The sequence below is a fragment of the Uloborus diversus genome, chromosome 1, assembly GCF_026930045.1.
Source record: "Uloborus diversus isolate 005 chromosome 1, Udiv.v.3.1, whole genome shotgun sequence".
In the NCBI taxonomy this organism is placed as follows: domain Eukaryota; kingdom Metazoa; phylum Arthropoda; class Arachnida; order Araneae; family Uloboridae; genus Uloborus; species Uloborus diversus.
In genome coordinates, this window is record NC_072731.1 from 181,200,831 (window position 1) to 181,224,267 (window position 23,437).

Consider the following 23,437-nt stretch of genomic DNA (forward strand, 5'->3'; position numbering starts at 1 on the left):
TACAGCACTGAATAATAAATAATTTAATAAATGTGTTAATTGGATGTACGTAATTATTTTTTTTATATGGAAAAAAATATTCTTATTCTCAATACGTGTTGCAGTCTATCTCGCACTGGTGATGTGTAGCACACGAGTCATATCGTCATACAATAAACTGCGTATTATTATTGTATTTTTGGGTATGCTTTCATGCAGCTGAACTTGCTTTATAGCTGTGAAAAAAATATAAGGTATTTTCCTAACTATTTTTCCCGATGTGTTAATTTTAATATAATACCTCGAGCTGTTTGCTAGATTGCTGTTTATTAGATGCTTATCTTAAATTGAAAACATTTTAAGTTGGTGGAGTGGATGCATCAATTTTCGAATGAAGACTCAAAGTCAATTTCTTTTTCAAATAATTTAAATACAGTTGGAGACCATCTGTTCTTTCTCTCTCTTTCACAACATACAAAGGATTGTAAAAAATCCTTAACTAAAAAAGAAAAAGCTATGAGTATAGTTCTGATGGGCTTTGAGGATGTAGTTTATTCCAGAATTGTTATTCTTTTCGGTTTGTATTTGATCGAAGCATTAAAATAAATAGTATACAAAAGAGTAAAAGAGATAAAATAATGTCTAGTAATGTCTTTAAGATAATGAAACGTGAACACGTTTCTTCTCTTGCACACAACAAGTTGTTCTTCATGTCTATTCACTGTCATGGCCGTTTAGAGATCGGATCTTTTGGCAAGCACCATCACATACTTGAGATTCCAAATGACGGATCCTCCTGGAGTCTTCTTTGCCTTCTTAGATGCTGTCTTTTGGAACTCTTTCAAGAAACTTTCGCGTTTTTCCTCGGGCAAGCACTGTAGGGGTTTCCGGATGAGATTATGAAGCAGAACTGAAATCAGGAAGCGAAATGTAATGCTTCACTATTAATATGAACAAATCATGGCTTTCACGTATATTATACAAGGACTGTTTGCTGTACAATCAGGTTAAAGCATTTGGAAATTCAAAAGTTTCTAGATTTATACGACGGGCGAAGGGGGGGCATAATAACACATTTTAACGGAAACAAGGAAGTGACAATTATGCCCATCATGTCAAAGCATGACAGAGAAAGGGAAAGGTTAGTATTCAACGTAAATGCATTTAACATTATGCTTCTGACAGCTAGGCGGAATTTTGGAAGCCCCTTTCCCACTCCATTCCCCCTTCTTCGAATGATGAGCCCTTGATAAGTACTATATAATATTGGGGTGTATTGATTAGTTTAACTCCATCACGCGCGTTGTAAAATGAGTTCCAAAAACCTCTCATTTGTCATATACTTATTTTATCTTAAAAAATAATGACAATATGCCTAAAATGCCGATTTTAATTATCACCCAAAAATAATGATGACCGGTTAATTTCAAATGTGATGGTAGATTTTTTGTCATCACGACAAATTTTCTATTAGATCAGATGGCAATGCTGCAAACAACTATAATTTTTTCTACACACTAATTTAGAACGACAAGTGCATTTTTTTAATGTGACATAGTTTGATTTCCTTGCTATTTCAAATACGTCCGTGTATGTAATTTTCGTCTCAAATCTATCATATAGCATTCAGCTCAAAATTCTTCATTTACTAGGTGGCTCCGTCTCCCTTCTCGCTTCGCTCGCCAACCCCCGTTTGCCACCTGCGAGTGACGATGCTTTTAATGTTTTACCCCTGGATGTCCTGCGTGTGAGGATGTCCTCAGGACTAGTGTTTCCAACGTACCAATATTGACCTGATAGACATAACATTCATACAGCGTCCGCACATCAAGTTCGCCACGTAAAGCGGACAGAGCAACGTTTTCCGAAAAGGAAAAAGCATTCATACTTGGCGAACGCGAAAAAGGCACATGTCAGCCTCTCACCCAATAGAGAGAGCGCGCTCATCTCGTGGAGACGAATGAAATGCGACGCCCAACTCTGCGGACGTCAGAGTCGTCAGATATCTGGCTTCTCGTCCCGTCGACGGATCCCGTACAATACGGCTTGCTGTCATGGCAACGCCGGCAGAAAACTGGTTTTAGGGAGAAAAGAATATGTCGGTGACGGATGTGCGGACGCAGTGTGAATATTGCAATAGTCAGTCCGAAGGCGATAGTGTTACAGACACACCACACGCACAGACAGGGGCGTAAAGGTTTTAATAGAAAATATAATTTATATCCTAATAAGCTCCTTTTTTATAAATTGATTAGTTTAAATGAAATCATCTTTAACCATTGATATATTCTCAAAAATGGTATGGACACATGAAGACAATTTTTCGTTTTAAAATTACATGAATAGGCAATCGTTTCTAACTGAAACCTTTACCTTTGTATTCTTCAGCTGACGAAAATATGTATCTGAAATTGAAGAGCTTCGTGTGCAAAATTTGATAACCAACTTGCTCCAAAAGTGCCGAGTATACTCTATCTGCATGAGGATGGTGGAACCATAACCGATTGCAATTGGCTTCAGTCATATCTGATACCAAATCTGAAATGGGCTGTAATAAAATTGGTACATATAAATATATTTGGTGGTAAAATAATTGTGTATTAGTGTGTTTCCTCATTCGCCTTCTTATGTTGCATACATAATTTTAACATAAAGAATCACCTTATAAACAATTGCGCTTAAATTGCCAAATCGAAGAAAGCATGTGGATAGTGTTTTCACAGAGACACTATCCCATACTTTTCCGTTAAGCAAATAGAAAATTTGTGTCGCTCTTACAGAAAATGGCTATCACCGGGCCTGTCGACATTGCCCCCAACCAGGGTGGACGAGAGGCCATGTCAGCCCGGCTCGGAATCGGAGTAGTAACTTTTTTTGGAGGGGGGAGGGGGGGGGGGCACACTGACAAGGAGCCCGCCTTGGTTCCAGTCTGCAACGACTCGACTTTCCTCCCAGGCAGTCATTTTTTAGATAGATACCTAACGAACAGCATTACATCATATCGATTTTATTTTTCCTTGTTAAACACAAAAGCACATGTTCTTGAACTAGCAGGTTTTATTAATAAAAAAGAGTTTATATTCTATAGAGAGAAAGATAATATTTATGCAAGAATCGAAAATGTCCCAATTTTCCTAAAATTCCTATTTAAAAAAAAGTTCCATGAACTTTGTCCTATGAATTTCCTGTTTTTATAATTTTACCCCTCATTTTTGCAGAAAATAGAAAGTTCCCCTGAAATTGATTCAAACTTTTCTACTTATCTTGTTCGCTTACGCTTAATAATAAGTGAACATCGCAATTCCTATAGCGCGTATGCACTTGTGTGTGATAGGAATCGTTTTTCCGTGACGAACAGCATGTAATACGGTGGAAGTTCAGTAGCTTTGTCACCGTAATATGAGCGTATGAAACAGTCAACTTGAATATTCAAATTTTCCAGTGTCCAATTGAAATTCGAACCATCTTTCTGCATTCCTGTTTGTGAAAATTGCAACACCACGAAGGGCTTACGCGAGTGAGCTGAAAATTGCAGGAAATGTAAAGTAAGACATGATATGCAAATGATTAGAATTGCAGACCGGTAGCGCATGCGCATGCTGAGCTGCGCCCTCTGAACGGCGGATCGAACCGAATATAAATAGACGGCTGTAGCGAGGCGTGTATGATTATAGGTGGTTTTATGCTAGAGTAAACGTTAACTGAATCTTTACTATGCCTCTTCGACGAAAAAAAGCGAAATTTGAGCAAATTTCGGAATTTGAACGGGGCAGAAGCGTCGGCCTTCGTGAAGCTGGATTGTCTTATCGTGCAGTAGCCGCTTGTGTGCAGCGTAACAGCAGCACAATCATGCGTGTTTGGAAGCAATGGACGGACGAGGGTCGGACAGCTCGGAAATCCGGGAGTGGACGCCGAAACGTGACGTCAGCTCGCGATGACAGACACGTGGTGCGTATGGCGCTGACGGACTGCACAGCTTCTTCTAGACAATTGGCAGCACAGTGGTCAACAGCTACAGGTGTTTCATTGTGTGCTTCATCAATTCGGAGACGTCTGCTTCAGCGTGGGCTGCGCGCAAGGATTCCTTTATACAGGATCCCTCTCACGCAAGACCATCGCCGCCTGCGACTACAGTGGCCAATGTGCATAGGAGCTGGCGTGCTGATTGGCAGCAGGTCGTCTTTCTGACGAATCCCGCTTCAATTTGTGGCACCATGATGGCCCTGTTCGTGTCAGGCGCTATGCCGGTGAACAGCACATTCTGGAATGCATTATCGAACGCCACAGTGGACGAACACCCGGAGTTATGATTTGGGGTGCCATAGCATGTCATGGACGATCACAAGTGCTATGAATTGTGGGCAATTTGAACAGTACCCGATACATAAACGAAGTTTTACAGCCTCAAGCTATTCCTTTCCTGCAATGATTGCCAGGGGCAGTATTCCAGCAGGATAATGCCCGTCCACATGTCGCCAGGACTGTCAAATCCTACCTTGATTCGCAGCAGGTACAGCTGTGCAGGTCCTTGGTCTGCACATTCCCCGGATATGTCACCGATTGAACATGTGTGGCATTTCGTTGGGCGGCGTCTCGCTCGTGATCCTCGCCCTGTTGCTTCGACAGAGGAACTTAGGTCGCGCATACAAACAATACGAAATACTCTTCCGCAGGCAGATATTCAAACTTTGTTTCACTCCATGCCCAGTCGTGTAGCAGCTCGTATTGCGGCGCGTGGTGGCCACACAAAATACTAATTTCTATCTCTTTTTATTGTTTGTTTGATTTGAAAATGTAATCATTTATGTGTACCATTACCACTCAACTGTGTATTAAATTTCATTCAACTATGATGCTTCCTTCATGGTGTTGCAATTTTTACAAACAGGAGTGAATATCAATATTAATTTGAAAAATATATTTTCTATATCTATCTCCAGAACCATTGTTTGGAATTTTCCCAAAGAAGGGGGAGGGGGCAAAAAGTGTACTCTCAATGCACGTTTTGTCAGAAAATTTCAAAAAGTATTTCCATTTTCATGAGAAAGCATTATTTTTTCAAAATCGGGGTGGGGAAGGCGGCTATTGACCCCCCCCCCCGTTGAAGGTCCTTAAATGACAAACCTGTAGATATCTTGCTATCCATAGACATATACGATCTCTATATTTGTTCATCTATGCATATCTAACTCTGATGGTAGTTAACTTTTTTTTTTCAATGAAAAAAGTAATTATTCGGAACGATCCATCTCTAAATGTTCTGTTTAGCAAAAGCCCGGATAGAGGGGAGGGGGGGAGAAACAAATGAAATCCCTGGAAGAAAACAAAAACGATTGAATCCTTTAAAAGGAAGAAAAGAAATAGTCCAGTCATTTAAGCTTAAATTAGGTAAGAATCTCGGAATTCGAGATACCCAGCTGTAAGTCTGTAAAGGATCATTCCACACAGATTCGACGGATGAGTGCGCTCGACCATTTTTAATTTTTTTGAAACTCATATCCCAAAAAGATGCATATGAATGATGTTTAAAACCACTTTTATTTTTTCTCTAACCTTAACCCTTGATTTTTTAGGGGATCATCAAAAGTGATTTTTGCAGTCAAAAATGGGACTTTTAGACCTTTGCATTTTGGCCAAAATCTATTTGAATTACATTTATGGCAGTCAATTTTACGCTTTAATGTTAAAGTGCATAAGATGATAGTCTCACATAATGAGTTACGTGGGTGTAACTTAGTAATTAAAATAATGGCAACAGGTTAAAGTTCAAGGTCAAATGTAAAATTTTTGCTCATTTCAAAGGGTCATAACTCGCTTAGGGGACGGGAACGCAAAATGAAATATGGCAAAAACTAATCACTGGAGTCACACTAATGAGAAAATATAGCTGTAATTGTGTGTTTGTTTACCCTTTGCAAATTACAGCCCCTTAAAGATCAGAAAATTGAGAAAAATAACATTTTTAGATCCCTGTAAACCAAAAGGGGATGGAATTAAAAATGAAATTTCTTGGCCAATTGAATGTTCCATTCAAGTACTATACATTTTATATATATTGTTTTGTGTATTTGGTTTCTAAAAAAGATACAGGTCTTTGAAATTGAGCAATTTTGCTAGTTAATTTACGCACTAAAACAGAAATAAAAAGTGTGAAAACTTCATTGCACTTTCTTAAATGGCCTATATAATATATTATACTGAAAAAACACATTTTAAGTATGAAAAAAACTATTTTAATTTGATAACTTAGAAATATTTGGACATAAATGAGTAGTTCATACATGATTGACAGCTTAAGTAGTTAATTTATAGACTATCTACACACACAAACTTTCAATACATACAAACATACGCTCTGCACTCTCAGAAATGGACTTTCAAATTTGACGAAATTTTCTTCGTTTTTGACGAAACGACTTCCAGGGATATGCTCCGAGCGAACATTTCGTCAAATTGAAGAAACTGCTTTTGTTAGTGGTTTGAGGATGCGAATTTCGTCAAATGTAACGAAATATTTCTTCATTCTAGTTTTGTCAAATTAACAATCATTTTCGTAGTTTTGAGAGCATTAGTATCGTCAAATTAATTTCGTCATATATGAGGACGTTAATTTCGTAAATTTTTAAGAAAATTTATTTCCTTTTTTTTTTTTTTCTTTGAGCACATTAATTTTTTTTTTTTTTTTTTGAGAATACAGTCGAACCTCGTTAATTCGAACACGCTTAAAACAAATAACTGCTGAAATGAACTTTTTTGCAATCTTTGTTTTATTGTTTATTGTTTTTTGGATAAAGCGAACCAACTTTTTATAATAATCGATTTTAATGGTCCCTTTAAGTTCGTTATAACGAGGTTCGACTGTATTTAATAAGATTCGTGTGCGTGTGATCAAATCCTAACTTCAGAATCTTACCACCGTAGTTTCCCACTTTATTACGTATAGTCACTTTCACAGGCCCGTCATTTACGAGGTCAGGGGGTCAATTGACCCCCCCCTCCCGTCTTGATTTTTGAACATTCATGTTTTTATACATGACTAGCCGTTGTTTTAGTTCGTTTTCTGTAAAATTTTTATTGAGTACAGACTCTTTGTCATATTTGGGAAAAAATTGAAACAACGGGCCTGCAGCCCCCTCCCCCCCATAAAAAAAAGACAAGTAATTGTTAAAAAAAAGAGCCACATAAAATATGTCAAGCGAATTTTTATTTATGTAAAAATGCAAACAAACAACTTCTTAAAAAAGGTAAAACAAATCATTGCAGATTAAACTCCCCATGATATCTAATCAACCCCCCCCCCCCCATAATGGGGATTTTCCTTCAAAAAATCTAATTTTTGTCGGATATTTTCCAAATTTGGCACAGAGGTTCGTTATTGGAGGCTCGGGAATTTATACAAGGTCGTTTATGTCCCTCTATGTGGGGGGGGGGTGGACAGACAACCCCACATTGGGGGTTCTCCGTATTAAAAAAAAAGTTTTTGTCCGATCTTTTTTAAATTTGCCACAGAGGTTCTTAGATGCTCAAGAATCACGCAGGGTAGTTTTCGTCACTTTATAAGGGAAGGGGGGCGATGGGGGGGGGGGGATCTTTGAAAAAATCCAATTTTTGTCGGATCTTTCCAAAATTTGACACATAGGCTCTTTGATGCACGGGGATTCACGCAGGGTAGTTTTTGGTCTTCTATGGGGGGGGAGGGCAACCCCTATGGTAGTTTTCCTACAAAAAATCCAGTTTTTGTTGGATCTTTCCGAATTTGGCAGAGTTTCGTTATTTAATGCTCAGGAATTCTGATAGGGTGGTTTTCTTTCCGCTATGGGGGGCAACCCCCATACGGGAGGGGTTCTTATAGAAAAACAGTTTTTATCATATCTTTTCCAAATTTGGAACAGAGGTCCTCTGATGCTCGGGAATTCACACATGGTAGTTTTCAACCCTCCATGATGGGGGGGGGGGGAGCAACACCGCATTGGGGGTTCTCCTTATATATAAAAAAAAAATTTCCGATCTTTTCTAAATTTGCCGTAGAGGTTCTTTGATGCTCAGGAATTCACGGAGGTTAGCTTTCGTCAATGTATGGGTGGGGGGGGGGCAACCCCGATGGGGGTTTTCCTTGAAAAAAAAATTTATTTTTTGTCGGATCTTTCCAAAATTTGGCATAGAGGTTCGTTCATTGATGCTCAGGAATTCTCATAGGGTGGTTTTCGCCCCGCTATGGGGGACAACCACCGAATGAGGGGTTTTCTTACAAAAAACCAGTTTTATCATGCCTTTTCCAAAATTGTCACAGATATCCTTTGACGCTCGGAAATTCCCGTCTTCGTCCCGCTATGGAGTGGGAAACCACGTGTGTGGGGGGGGGGGGGGGTCTTAAAAGAACTCAGTTTTTGTCTGATCTGTTCCAAATTTGGTACATTTGTCTTTTGATGTTTCGGCATTCTCATAGTGAAGTTTTCGCCCCGCTATGTGTGGCAAATCCTATAGGAGTTTTCCTTATTAAAATCCAGTTTTCGTCGGATCTTTTCCAGATTCGGCCCAGATATCCTTTGATGCTGGAAATCCACATAGGATAGTTTCCCATGGGGTAGTATTTATATGGGGTACTACCCCATGTGATTAAAGAACCTATGTGCCAAATTAGAAAAAGATCTGACAAAAGCCTGGATTTTTGTAAGGAAAACTCCCCTAATTGGGGAGGGGGGGTGCCCCTAAAGCGGAAAGAATATTTCAAACTGTTTGAACTACATCGCTACATCGCGATGTAAGGACGGCGATGCATCACGATGTTGAAATTCCTACATCGCCCTGCCCCTACTGGGAATATAAAAGTTGCTACTTCCTCAGCAGACATTGGGTTCTGGAAAAAAAAATCATGTGCCACTTTTATGCGCAGTTAGATCGATATATGCTCGGGAGAAAATTGCTGAGAAGTTTCTTCATTGCATCGCATGAAAAATTCCAGAAAAAAAAAAAAAAAAAAAAAAAAGATTTTTATCCAACTTATACCACAAATTTCAAAGAAAAAGTACAATAAATTGGACAACTTTAAGTTAGCACATATTTGTTCTAAAATTAGATACAGAAAATAAAATTAGATAATCTTAAGAAAAAGCTTACCTTTTTCTTTTTCTAATTAATTATTTGTTTTATTAATTTTGCTTGTATGTAGAATGTTTATTTGGCCACATGAAATGCATGCAATAATAAAATTCCTGTTTTTTAATACAGGAATTTTATTATTGCATGTATTTCATACTTCATACTTTGAAAACAATTCTCTGCCAAAATTGCAAAAGGTATTTGAAAATATAAATCTTAAAAAAATGCAGATGTGAAATAAATCTTTCGGTAAAATTAATTTAATGTAATGTTTGTTAAATAATTATAAAAATATACCTTTGCTTTTCACCCATAAGTTTTTATTTTTATTTCCAAACATGTGTAACATGAAATCAATGTATAATATACGAACATTTAGAATATTGTTATAATTATGAAAAAGTCTTCGTCTGTCCTTGTTCCAATTATCTCCGTGATGTTGGATCCATCCTAAAAAAAGTTTTTAGAAAGAGAATATATAACATAATAAGTAAAGGTTTAAGTCCATAGGTGTATGTCCTCATGCACATGGATCTTTTTTCTATTTCGAGGAAAGTTTTACGATTAAATTCATCAGTTTATTTCTGAAATAAAACATGTTTTCACGATATCTTTCAAAATCTGAGTTTTTTTTTTTTTTTTCCTTAAGTTAAAAAGCTACGATTCGCTTGTGACTTTGAAAAGCATATGATTTAATTTTCATATTTTTCAAAATATATGATGATTTCAATGCTGACAGCTTTTTTTCAAGCAGATTGCAAGAATGAGTTATTTTTACAGCGGATGAACAAAATTTTTATTTAGGCAGATAGACTCTCAGTTAGTTTCTGAAATTAATTTCTGAATAATATTCTAGAATTAGAGTTTTTTCAATTTATCGAGAATCAGCATTATTTAGCTATTAAACGAGTTAATTCTTTTGCACATCAAGTCGTGAATTTTCATTTTTTTGAGCTATAAAAAAAATCAAAAGTGCGAAAATTGTTGATCTGTGATTTTTTTTTTAAATTTATTTTTTATTTTAACCGATAGCCAAAATACACCGTTTTTCTTTTTTTTTTTTGATTTTCGTGTTCCGTTTTCTTCACGAATGTTTTCTGAAATACTCTCTCCCCCTACTCAAATTAGTTCCAATAAAGTACTTATGAATTAAGTAGTAACTGGTGATTATGATTTTATTTGCACTTTTTTCAGAGATTTTATTGTGCTATGTTATCAATAAACAACATTTACTTACCGAGCTTTACCTCCTTAAACCATTATCAAATTCGAGTCAAAAACCCAGGGCTCCAACACTCGAAGCCAAGCTCCATTTCATAAGTTAACTAATAATTACATAGAGCTACCTTCTAGCTGATGGATAGGGATTTAGTAGAAAAAAAAATGATTTTTCTGCTATACTGGGGGTAGAGTACTTACAAAATGGCGCGTAGCTTAAGGGCGTGTGTACTTCGGATTTTTTTAACTCAGCTGGTAATGATTTTAAGAGGGAATGCTTGCCAAGTAAAGTTTTTAATTGATAGTATAGTACCTTGAAATCTTTAAAAAATATTCGAACAAAATCATAAAATCATGAGAATCAATCACTAGTACAAAAATATTCAAACGTAGCTCTACTTACTAGTTTGGGACGGAGACGAAGGGAGTATCACCTTTTAACTAAGCATATTTGATTTTTAAAATATGCAATTTTCACGCAGTAAATTAAAAAAAACGCCAAGGGAGAAGAGCTGCCAAAGATAGGGGAAACCCAATAACAAAGTGCATTTCCTTGTTTGTTTGTGTCTTGAGAACTAATTGACTGATATCAATGGATTTTTTTTTCCAAAGATTTATAATGAAAATAGGGATCAGTGTGGTGCAAACAAGCAAAGCTTGTTACTTCTTATCATATATTTTCATTATCCTTTTAATTTTTCATATATTTTCATTATCCTTTCAATTTTTCAATTGAAGTTCGGTTAAATTTTCAGACATTTTACTTTGTATCCAGCAAAATCACAGCTCCAACAAAAAATTTGGATTTATTGGAAGTTCATCTATAAAATGCTTCTTAGTCTGATTTAATGTATACCGGGATTTCTCACTTTTTGTTGACAATACCTTCAGGCGGCAAATATGGCAATAAAATTAATGCTGCATTTATTTTAGCTGTAGAAACTATGTAAAATGGAAAAATTCATAATTATGACAAATCATGTAACACAAATTGACATAGAAAAACCTATAAATTTAGTGTATGAAGTGGGAAAATAAACAAAAAATGCTTATTATTGTTATTACAATTTTCAAACATGCTGCTATACTATCTTTTCTTTTTAAATCGAGGTTAAACATTAAAACTCTACTTTCAATAATTTATTTTAATTTGCGGAATTTTTTAAAAAAATATTGAAAATATTCTGCTGAAATATCAAGCACAAAGATAGAGTTCTTTATGGAAATTAATATTTTCTCTATCTTAAAATGATTTGTATTAAATTGATATTTACTTTACTTCATGTTTTATGCAAGTAAAAAAAAAAGGGGCTCACAAATAATGAACATAAGCACTTATTGCTAGAAACATCTGCTGCAGGGAAAGAGATTATATAAACAACATGGGATAAGCATTTAAAAGTCTTGTCTACGAGCTTAACAAAATAAAAGACGGTATCATTTCGGATCCAAAAGCTGATATAAACGGTTTGCATTTATTTTTTATTGCATCAAGCGCTTTTTTTTTCCTCGAGTTTCATCGATTTTATTCAAAGATTGCTAAACAATTATTTTAAAATATTTTCTACGAACACTTTTGTGTTATAAAGTTCTTGATACTTTTTAATTATTAATTTCTTCAAAATCAATTTTATTTTGCTACTTAAATATTTCATGAAGTTTTGTAATATTGTTTACCCATTCCAAAATATTAATTTTTACTAATGGGTATAGCAATATTTCATTGAAAATGATAAGTTTGCGAACACTTTTGGGAACTACTGTATAAATTATTATATTGAAAAAAACATTAAATGTAGAGTGGAAGAAGAAAAAATATCAATACTTACTGGGGGATTGGTACATAGTATTTTTTTAAGAAAATAAAAATGCGGAATGAAACAAATTTGAACTATTAAACTAAAAAATACACTTCGTTTAACAGAATTATTTTTGTAAAATTCATGGAGAAGAATGAAAACACATAACCATGTAATATATTCCACGTTGAAATTAAAAGCTTCAAAGTTCTATGCCATTTTTAAAAGCGCTGTATATCATCTGTGTTAGTTTAGCTACGGTGGAGTGTGGTTTTTTTTTTTTTTTTTTTTTGTAAGTTTAAATTCGTACAAATTCTTTAGTCATGTTTGTAATTTTTTTAACGAAATAAAGGAAGTACGTTTTTGGAAATAAATGTCAACAAACCAATATTCTCTTTTTCAAATAAAAAAAAATAACGCTAGCTAAGCCTAACGTGGAGGTGACTCAAATTTAACAACACACAGAATTCTAAACCTAATCGAACCGTTCGTTTTCCAATTTTAATGTGTTTTAAATACAACAATAAGCACAACACTAAACAAAAATCTAACAATACATAAAAGAAGGCACATTGCACATACAAATTTCAATAAATACTAACCTTTTTATTGAATCTTGTAGGATAATTTCCGTAAGATAATTTAACGAGCAAGTACAAGACTGAAACGAAAATTCCCAGAATGCACTGCAATATGACGAAATTGGGACGAAATAATTTCGTCAAAAATTTGAGATTTCTGGTTTCGTCAAATATCACGTGATTCGGTGACGAAAGGATCGTCGAAAATAACGAAATAGTGCTCGAGGATAGCCGAATCGTCAAAATTGAGCGTTTCATTTTTGACAGTGTGTACATTTGCCTAAATACGTGCAAAAGCATTATCTACATAGTTGAAAGGAAAAAAAAAGTGAGTTTTTCATTTCTTGCTTCAGTGTAGTTTTAAGAAAATGAACTCACACAGTAGTACTATAGTTCTGGTGGTGACACAGCATGTGGCGTACTGAAATACTTTATTCAAATACACAACAAAAATAGAAAGAACTTTCTTAATGTATGTAATCACGAAACGGATGTCAACTTGAGAGCTGAATGGCATTTCTATGCAATATCACACGGTAGTGGACATTGTAACAGAATCAGAAGAACCGTAAAAATAATTGATACTACTAAGACTTGCTTGCAAAGAACTACTAGAAGTCACATTTTAATTCCTACAGAAATGTAGGTATACCTTCTGCATTTTTGCTACTAACCATTGCATGTATCCTTGTGAGCATTCAGTATATTAAACTAGCTGAAAAAATCCTGCAAGAAAGGTTTGACTCAGCAAATAAAATTCTCAATACAACATTTAATCACTGCTTTATGCCACCGTATTTAAATATTATCACTGTAAAATTATTGTCCCCTAGCAATAGGTATGAAGAATAGTGTGTTACTAAAAAGACTATCAAAAGAAAATGCCCATTATTGTCAAAACAGTTATTACATAGCTTGTGTTGATCACTAAATTTAGAACCCCTGTCATTGTCTTGCTCCTAATACATTTTCGAAGTATCAAATTATGAATGTGCCTTGGTAAAGCATTTTAAAACGCCATATACTTGAGTCACCATTACAACTATAGGACTACTAAGTGAGTTCATTTTTTCAAAACTACACTCAAACAAGTTTGCATATGTTTAAGGCAATTTAGATATGTTAATGTACAGAGCATATAATTGTGTGTATTGAAAATTTGTGTGTGTAGATAGTCTATAAATTAACTACTTAAGCTGTCAATCAAGTATGAACTACTCATTCATGTCCAAATATTTCTAAGTTATCAAATTAAAATAGTTTTTTTATACTTAAAATATGTTTATAAATTTAATACAGGCCATTTAAGAAAGAGCAATGAAGTTTTCACACTTTTTATTTCTGTTTTAGTGCGTAAATTAACTATCGAAATTGCTCAATTTCAAAGACCTGTATCTTTTTTAGAAACCAAATACACAAAACTATATATATATATAATGTATGTTACTTGAATGGAATATTCAATTGGCCAAGAAATTTCATTTTTAATTCCATCCCCTTTTGGTTTACAGGGGTCTAAAAACGTCATTTTTCTCAATTTTATGATCTTTGAGGGGCTATAATTTGTAAAGGGTAAACTTTACATTTGACCTTGAAATTTAACCTGTTGCTATTATTTTAATTATTAAGTTACACCCACGTAACTCAGCATGTGAGACTATCATCTTATGCACTTTAACATCAAAGCGTAAAATTAACTGCCATAAATGTAATTCAAATAGATTTTGGCCAAAATGCAAAGGTCTAAGTCCCATTTTTGACTGCAAAAATCACTTTTGATGACCCCTAAAAAATCAAGGGTTAAGGTTAGAGAAAAAATAAAAGTGGTTTTAAACATCATTCATATGCATCATTTTGGGATATGAGTTTCAAAAAAATTAAAAATGGTCGAGCGAACTCATCCGTTGAATCTGTATGACCTAAATAGTTGTATATTGACACCCTAAAAGTTGTCTCAAAACCTACATATGGTAGGTCAGTGGCGCCGATTCCATAGGGCTTAAGGGGGCCCGATCCCCCTCAATAGTTTGTTTTGGGGGACAGAGTCCCCTCAATAATTTAAGAACATTACAGTAGAAGACCATTATAACGCCGACCTATATAACGCAATTCTCTATAAACCGCACTACTTTTCAGAAGTAAACAATAGGTTTTGAAGTTTAAAAAACCTATTGTTTACTTCTGAAAAAGTCCCTCTGTTTTGTCTTGCAAACATAAAAATTGTTAGCCCAATTAAATTTTGAGACAGTTCATCATCTTTCAATCTTAATTCAAAGCTTTTAAATGAAAATTAGTTCTCACAGTAAACAGAAAATACCTGATGGCTCTTGAAAATGCAGCTGTTATGCAAGCCATGAAGCTAGTAGAAGTGCAGGATAATTCACTTTATTTCGATTGTGAAACACATTTATTTGTGAATGACTAATTGTAATATTGGTGCTTTACAAGGCCGTATCCAGACATTTTTTTCGGGAGGGGCCCGTATTAGCACATTGCCCTAACACACGCACACACATATAGTATATATAGACACACCAAACGCATAAAAATGTTAACATAGAAGCCTTTTTGTCTCAATTTTTAATAATTTCTTTCACTGCTTGGACTGTTGTTATTTTAATTCTTATTATTTTTCTTATTCACCTTGTAGTGGTAAGGATAACAAGAGAGTGTCCCTTTAAATCGGATGTAGAACATCCATAATTTCAGGGTGTCCGGGGGTTTTTCCCCCGAGAAATTTTCGAAAAAAAAATCTGTATTTTGAGGCCTTATATTAGGTAATTGAGACTACAAAAATATGAAGAAAAAAAAAAAGGCAAACAAAGCCTTTTAAAAGTTATACATTCTTTTACAAATCAAGATCAAACAAAATAAAAACTGCTTGCTGTACAAATCATGGAACTTCATGGACAGAGAAGAAAAACGAGAGAGGAGAAAAGAGAAGTACTTCGTCATCTGCTCATATTGGCTTTTAGTGAAGTTTGTTTTTGATCACTCCCCCTACCCCCATTTTTTTTTTTTTTTTTTTTTTCATTAAATGTTCTACAGTATGAAAATTGTAAAAAATAGTTTAAAAGAAATGGTGTAGACATTCAGAAAATAAGAACGGAAGAGTAATATTCTGGCCATTTGGACAATTCATACTTTATTTTCTTGATAAGATACAAAATTGAAGAACTTTTCAAGGAATTTCAAAAACTTAAATAATTTTCAAAGACTCTCGAACAGTTGAAATTATTTGAAGCTCTTTATACACTTTTCAGAAGTTGATTTCACAATCTTACAAAATGATTATAACTTTGTAAGACACACCCGTTTTAAGTTAAAAATAAATGCAACGAAATATTTCTCGAAACAAACTTTTTTTTTTCAATCACATGTAGTGCAGAAAATGAAAGAGAGTAGAGTAAGTGTTATTTCTTTTCTCATACTAATGGTATTAACAATATGCAGTAGAAGTAAGAAAAAAAAAACAAGCAATAACAAAAGAACTTCCATGATACTGAATTTGGCATTAAATAAATGCAAGACAAGAAACATATCAGTCACAAAAATGATCTTGAAAATTATGCTACAAAAACGCGAGAATCGTGATTTTTGCATTTTTTACTCAGGATGTATCAAGGAGCTGAATTTGGCACATCTTGGTAACAAAATACTCGCCTAATCGGAAACTAGGGGCCCAGCCTTTGGGGAATCCCCGACTCGAATCAGTACAGTGCAAGTTTTATAGCAGTTTTAGGGGGAGGAGGGCAGGGTCGTGCACAGAGGGGAGAAGGGACACCTGTTGGCTCGGGCCCGAGCTTAAATGGGGCCCAATATTTTAAAACCTACGGTTGAAAATATGGGTAAACAATATGGAGAGGGCCCAAAAAAAGCATTTGTGACAGTCCCAAAATTTCTGTGCACGCCCCTGGAGGAGGAACTTCACAGAAGTCAGTTTGGTAGACTTGAAAAATCTACCAAACTGACAAAGGGCTTGCCTTAACCCTGAACTGCCCTGAATTGAATTGGGAAAGAGAGCAGGAAGTCCTAATTAAAGGTCTAAATTTCAAGTGTGCCTTGCAGCTAATGAGAACTAGAACTGCTTCAAAATATTATAAATTTTGAATAGTAGCAAAATGAAGAATAAAAAAAAACTTTGTTATTTTCCTTTTCTGACATTAGGAATTAAAAAAAAAACCTTCTTCTGTTTTACGGTACAAAACATTTCGGGTTTCGGGGGGGGGGGGGGGGCCGGGCCCGTCAGGCCCCCCTCTGGATACGGCCCTGGTGCTTTAATACTCATTGCAGATAAAACTCATACTGTAGTACTAATATATAGATGTATTCTGAATATTAGTTTCAAAATTTGTGAAATGATCTATATAATGCAAAAACCTGTATAACGCAAAAGCTCTGGTCACAAGGTGTGCGTTATAACGGTCTTCTACTGTATTTGTCATATTATGGTTTCTAAAATCACAAAATTATGTTGGTATTTTTTACTTTCTTTGTTTGAAGATAGTTGCATAGTAAAATACATTCAGTAATGAGCTAAAACAAATAACTATTGCGGTAGTAAGCAGTTTAATTGAAAGCGAGTGGTGTGAGTAATGATAGTGTTACGGTGCTGAGAGCACTCATAGAATTTGTCCCAGTGCGTGAACCTTCGAGTGAAATTTGTCGCCTGCGGCGCTCTCATCTAATTGTTGCTGATCTAGAAAAAAAACATATCAGGGTTTGATTTTTACATTAAATGGTTTTCTTCAATTATTAGAGTTAATAAAGTAATCTGTATTAACTTTTTAACTCTATTAAAGCATTAATTTTGAGACATTTTTATTTAATGAACTCCGAGCCTTATTCAAAGCAAGCTTAAATTAGTTATTTCACTTATAGTAATCAAAGTGCGACAGCAATCCTTTATGCTTTATTCTTTTAATGATAGTTTAGATTTATTTAAACATCATTTCAATAATTTCAGAGCTTTATATTCACTGCTTTGTAATAGATTAAAAGCATAATTATTACTGTAAATTAAATTAGCTTTTAACAAAAATACCATGCGTGTTTTTTTTTTTTTTTTTTTTTTTTAAGCCAAAAAATGTGTCCGCTTGTCGAGTTTCTCAGAGTGTCGATTTACCAAGAGTCGAGTTTTTGGAGTTCTAATGTTGATCATATGACTCTTAAATGCTTAAAAAACTTTAAACCTCACTATTTTTTTTAATCTCAAATTTAGAAAATTTCCCCTGGCAAGGCCCCCGTTATGGCACCCTCCCCCCCCCAATAGTTGTTATAAATCGGTGCCACTGGGAGTGCCTTTCCATGCAAGTCAAGTGCACTCACTACCTTGTATAGTGCTGTAGCCTAGCTATGGCACTGCACGGCTCCCTACAAAATGGAACTGTAAAATTGTCCCACACTTAAGGCAAGTGACATGATCTAATTGAAGCATAAAATTTGTGTACCAATTTTTAGATTGTTTTACTTTGAAAACGCCATGTCACATATTGTTTGTATAAATTATACACACCAGAAAATATGTAAGTTGGCATTTTCAAGGCACAAAAATCTGAATTTTTTTTCGGGGAGGGGGGGGGGGGCTCTGTGCTTTAACATACTCCTTAGACCCCGGTGACATCCGCCTCCCCCCCCCCCAATAATTTTTCCAAGTCGGCGCCCATGTGGTAGGGTGTACGCAACTATAAAATTTCAAGGTCAAATGTCACAAAAATCGTTTTTTTTGCGCTTTTTTTTTTTGTAAATATCTCATTTCCTATGGGTTTTTTGCTATTTTTTATTTATTATCAATATTGTAGAATACAAAATACTCTACAAAGTTTGTTTAAAAGATTTTTTTTATACGGTGAACCGTTTTCGAGATAGAGGGCGGAGAGCGCGTGGTCACAGGATCACTTCAGGTCAACCCGTGCCTCCAGTCGAAAACGCGCCATATATAGCTGAAAAACGGAGATAGACTCGACTCGGAGATATACTCGGAGAAAATTATCCTCATTCCAAAACACATATTTTATTTCTAACCGCATTAAGTGGCTGTGACACAATTTCTGCGTTTTTTAAAAAGGGAAAAAAATCATTTTTAAAAGTTTTTGAGAAGCTGACAAATTTGGATGAACTAGCTGCAGCATTTGAGGAAGAAAATTGTTCGGCCCAGAGATTATTGAAGAGTGGAACTCAAACTTGATTGGCAGTCTATAATGCTCCGAAATCTGTGAAAAGTCTCGATCATCTTCGTTATATGCATTACGTCAAGTCTACAAAACCTAATGAACCTGTGCAGCTTTCAAATATTCCACCAACAAATGCAGCTACTCATCAACATTTCAAACGTGTATATTATCAAGTTCAAACTTGGTTAGGGCATGATTTGGAACCCCAGGTATATGGTTGGGCAATGCGAAACGATTTTCTGGAGCCTATCATGACAATTTTACCACCTGCTCCAGAAGATTTGCTAAATACAATTTTCTGATGCGGATGCAGGAAAGCGGGCTTGCAATGCTCTTTAGCTTGTGGCCAATGTAGTAGGTAAGCTTGTCGCAATGCTCTACCATATCAGAGCAACATTAACAAAGATGGAACCTTTGACCCCGAAATCATGGAAAAACTTGCGACAAATGTCGTTGAAGACGATAATGAAGACCAGTTTTAAATTTACCAGCAGCCGGAAGACGACGATGAAGAGGAAGAAGATGCTTAAAATTATAAATTGTAGTTTTTGTACCCTTTATTCCATTTTTTTACTTTTAATAAAAATAAAGGTATTGAATGATATTTTTTAATAAAAAGATTAATTCATAATTTATTTGTTTTTTTTTTCATCATGTAAGAATTTATTAATATTATGTTAAATATCAAATATAATTCCTATATTTTCATTAATAATTCTGTAATTATATGGGCAGGTAAGTGTTGTTAAGTAAACTAATACTATATAAAAAGTGGATAAGTTAGGAAAAAATGATAAAATATAATATAATAGTTAATAAAAATTGACAAATATTTATAATCATTGATTTATCGATAGTTCATCAACTATATATGGCGCTTTTCGACCGGAGGCATCGGTTGACCTGAAGTGATCCTGTGACCGCGCGCTCTACGCCTTTTATCTCGAAAACGGTTCACCGTATGAAAAAAAAATTTTTAAACAAAATTTGTAGAGAATTTTGTTTCTACAATATTGATAATAAATACAAATAGCAAAAATAACCATAGGAAATGAGATATTTACAAAAAAAAGCGCAAAAAAAAAAACGATTTTCGTGACCTTTGACCTTGAAATTTAATAGTTGCGTACACCCTACCACATGTAGGTTTTGAGGGGGAAAAAAAATATTGCGTATTTTTAAAACTTTTTTTTTTTTTTTTTCTGAAGAGGGTGAAATGTTTTCACTATTACATACTTAATTTTTAGAAAGGTATCTTTTACGCTTTTTGCAGGATGGGTTAAGCAAAAAATAAAACCCGGAAGAAAGCGCAAAATAAAGGTTTTTTTCAAAAATTCATAAAAAATACAAAAATTGGTCTACCTGCAAAAACGTTGTTTTCATTATATAAGGAATAAAATTTCCTTCATTTTAGAACAAAAAAATTTTTTCTGGCGCATATGATTTTTGTTCTGTGAGGTAAAAAGAGCTAAAAACTGCTAAAAATCACATAAAACATTAAATAACTTTTTTTTTTATAGTTAAAATATCAAAAATCGAAGCACGAGGTGCACACCGGCGGCAAAAGTTGCAGATGTATACCAAATTTTATCTTTCTAGACCTTACCGTTTTCCGTGGATGCGCGCCACAAACACACACACAGACACACACAAACATCTTGTTTTATTATATGTATAGATAGAAGATAGAAGATTCCTTTTACAAGTGTTCCTTTTACAAATATATTTAAAAAAGTGTAATTGTTTAAGTATATTTAATTGTTTAATATTGTGATTTAGTTCGTTTTAGTAGGATGTTATCATGTCACACAATAAATTCTCACCTCCGTTACCTAAACACAAAACGCTATTTCTCATTAACACGTGACAGTAATGACATCACATTTTATTTTCCATGATACAAGGGAGCCCCCTTCTTTATTTTCAGCCATTTCTATTAGGCCTATATTAAAGGAAAATTCCTCACCTCCATGATAGAGCTTATCAATGTCATTATTTCTGAGGTGAAAATAAATGATGGAGGGGAAATACATCAATATTAGGCATTCCACCAAAATTATTAATTGCCAGTATATTTGCAAATTTACTATTTTTTTAACACAAGTAAAATACTATTTACAACTAAAAACTATTTTTAACACACATTTGAACTAAAAGGGTAACTAAAAATTAAGCCGTACTTTAATTAAGAGAGCTTAGTATTAGATTATAGAAAATAGCTCATGTTTTGCACAATTAACAAAATTACTACTTTGATATTAAATTGGCTTCGATTGTAAAACAATTAAAGTTTTTTTCTTTTTTTTTTAGTTTCCGTGAACAAGGCATTTTTAAATTTTTTTTTATGTATAAGTAAAATCGTTGGAACTTAGGTGGGCCATTGTTAATGGTAACTTCTAGTAGGTAACACTTTCATGTAAGTATATAAAAAAAAAGTTTCGAAATTGAAAATTATTTGAGTTCAAAAGTTACGCTTTCTGGAGAATGACCCAGATAATGTATTTAGTTGGGCCTGATTATTGAATAGATCAACTAGACCATGTTCTAGGGTCCCCGCTTTTTAGAGGCCTCCAAATGGCTGAAATTGTTTCAACCAATGGCTAAAACTGCAAGATTTGACTACAGAGAGGACTTCTGAAAAAGTACTTGGCCTTGAACCCCCAATATCTTAATTCTTAATCAGACCCTGGTACTAAACACTTCTGTTTCATCGAGGGTAAAAATGATTTGTTATTAACTTAAAGCAAAGACTTTCAGATCACTAATAACAAAGGGTTTACTTGGAAAATCCGAACTTTCGGGAATTAGAACAGTCCCAATTAGTTTAGATTTCTGAGGCTCCACTATACATCTAAAACTGTATCCTTTAAGTTTAAAATATTGTTATTCATTTCAAAAAAACTTTAATGTGACGGTAAAAATACTTTTTCGACTCGGCGCTTGACTGGTTTCGGTTTCTGAAATAAACCACAAATTCAATTACTACTTACTTCAAAATTATGCTTCCAGCACTCTGCTCCAAGTACTTTCTTCGCAGCCACATGAAAATCAGCAGGCTTACCTGCAGGTACGGCGATGAAACACTTGCCGCCTGGTTTCAAGCACCACATTAAATTTCTCAAAGCAGTGGCATGCTCTCGAACGAAGAACAGCGCTTGTGACGAGAAAATCCAATCAAATTTTCCAGCCCAACTCAAATCAAAAGTCGTCTGGTCTTCAATGTCCGCGTGCGCAAAGTCCATCCTCTCATCTGCCACAAAAGTGAATGCATAATTGATGGCATTTCTGTTCGAATCTACTCCCAGCACCTCTCTGCAGTGTGGATAGTAGTCGGCTATCTGTGCTGTGGTGACCCCATAACCACATCCAACTTCCATAACGTTCGATCTAGCAAACTCGGATTGCTCTGTCACCTGTTGACATTCCGCCAGCAAGGTACTCTGCAGAGCCGTTAAGTATCCTCTACATTCATGCGGAGAATAATCTTCCATTGTTCAATTTTTCAAAAGACAACAGCAATGGTGAAATAGTTAAATCTAACAAAAATCAGTTGAATGGAACACAAAAATCTTACGACGCATTTATCAAAAGAAAATTCTTAAATATTTCTGAGGATAAGAGCTAAGCTCTGAAATCCCTGCGTTAGCAAGCCATTCAACAAGTGTAAACCAAGAGAGGCAGTGATATTCCTCCCCATCCTCCGATGTGTTTTCATTGACGTAGAAGCGCGTTTCTCCCCGACACTCATTCGAGGCATTCACTTAATTCTATACTTAGGTTGTGTTATATGTTTAAGAAGTTTTGTCTGGATGTTCGGTGTTCTTCAGCACTTCTGGACACTTGTGAAAACGGGGTTGCTACAATCGGCTCTTTATCGCTTAAAGAGATTTAATAATAAAATGCACCGCTTCCGTACATATCAGGTTAGATAACTGGAGCAATAAATGCTTCAGGAAAAAACACGGATATTCTCTGCCCCCCCCCCCCCCGCCGCAGACTCCCACAGCTCTATTTTAAAAATAGGCAAGTTCGTTTCTCTAAACCATTTTTTCAATTTACGAATCCAATATTTGCAGCATCCTTTCGTCATCTTTTTTAAAGAGCAATTTTTTCTGTGATGGAAAAAGTGATGTTTCAGTTCATAAACGTAATTTTCCCAGAATCAATAAGTCCTCTTTTACTTTAAAGCCCACTTAAAAGATTCAAGACGTCAAAATTCAAACGAATGCTGGATGTTGCTTTCTTTTGATACATCACTTTCATTTTGTAAATACTCAAAATTATCTATTGTTTTTATTTTCACCTGTGACCATACTACATTTGGAGATACGATTCTTCGATTTGAGAATTAGTCCCAATATTTCACGAAAATTCAAATTTTGTTCTTTAATTGTATTACTATTTTTGCAGCATTAAAAGAGTTTTAGAGGACGGCATTCGGTAAATTTTTTCAAAGATCAACTTTACTAATTTTCTGACATCGCTGTGAATTTTATTTGCCTATTTTTATATAAAAAAAAATATTCAAATTTGTACCGAGCTGAAATCGAACTGCGACTTTTGGAATGGAAAATAGATATCTTACCAT

At 34.8% G+C, this 23,437-nt stretch overlaps 1 protein-coding gene across 1 annotated transcript; it reads right to left on the reverse strand.

The window, feature by feature from the left end:
- Positions 1 to 401: 401 nt before the first annotated feature.
- LOC129223421 (trans-aconitate 2-methyltransferase-like) lies at positions 402 to 22,639 on the reverse strand. The gene is made up of 3 exons (XM_054858024.1): positions 21,840 to 22,639; positions 2,353 to 2,527; positions 402 to 889 (listed from the first exon to the last, which is right to left on the reverse strand). Exons 1-3 carry the CDS (start codon positions 22,338 to 22,340, stop codon positions 714 to 716), a joined length of 852 nt encoding a protein of 283 aa, XP_054713999.1. The 5' UTR covers positions 22,341 to 22,639; the 3' UTR covers positions 402 to 713.
- Positions 22,640 to 23,437: the final 798 nt, after the last annotated feature.

Bases quoted from the DNA above. Each gene is read 5' to 3' on its own strand.
- LOC129223421 (XM_054858024.1), bottom strand. From the start codon at position 22,340: ATGGAAGATTATTCTCCGCATGAATGTAGAGGATACTTAACGGCTCTG. The intron at 2,528-21,839 runs GTAAGTAGTAAT...ATTTTATTACAG, and splicing joins GCTGGAAGCATAATTTTGAA to CCCATTTCAGATTTGGTATC. The intron at 890-2,352 runs GTAAAGGTTTCA...TCCTGATTTCAG, and splicing joins GTCAGCTGAAGAATACAAAG to TTCTGCTTCATAATCTCATC.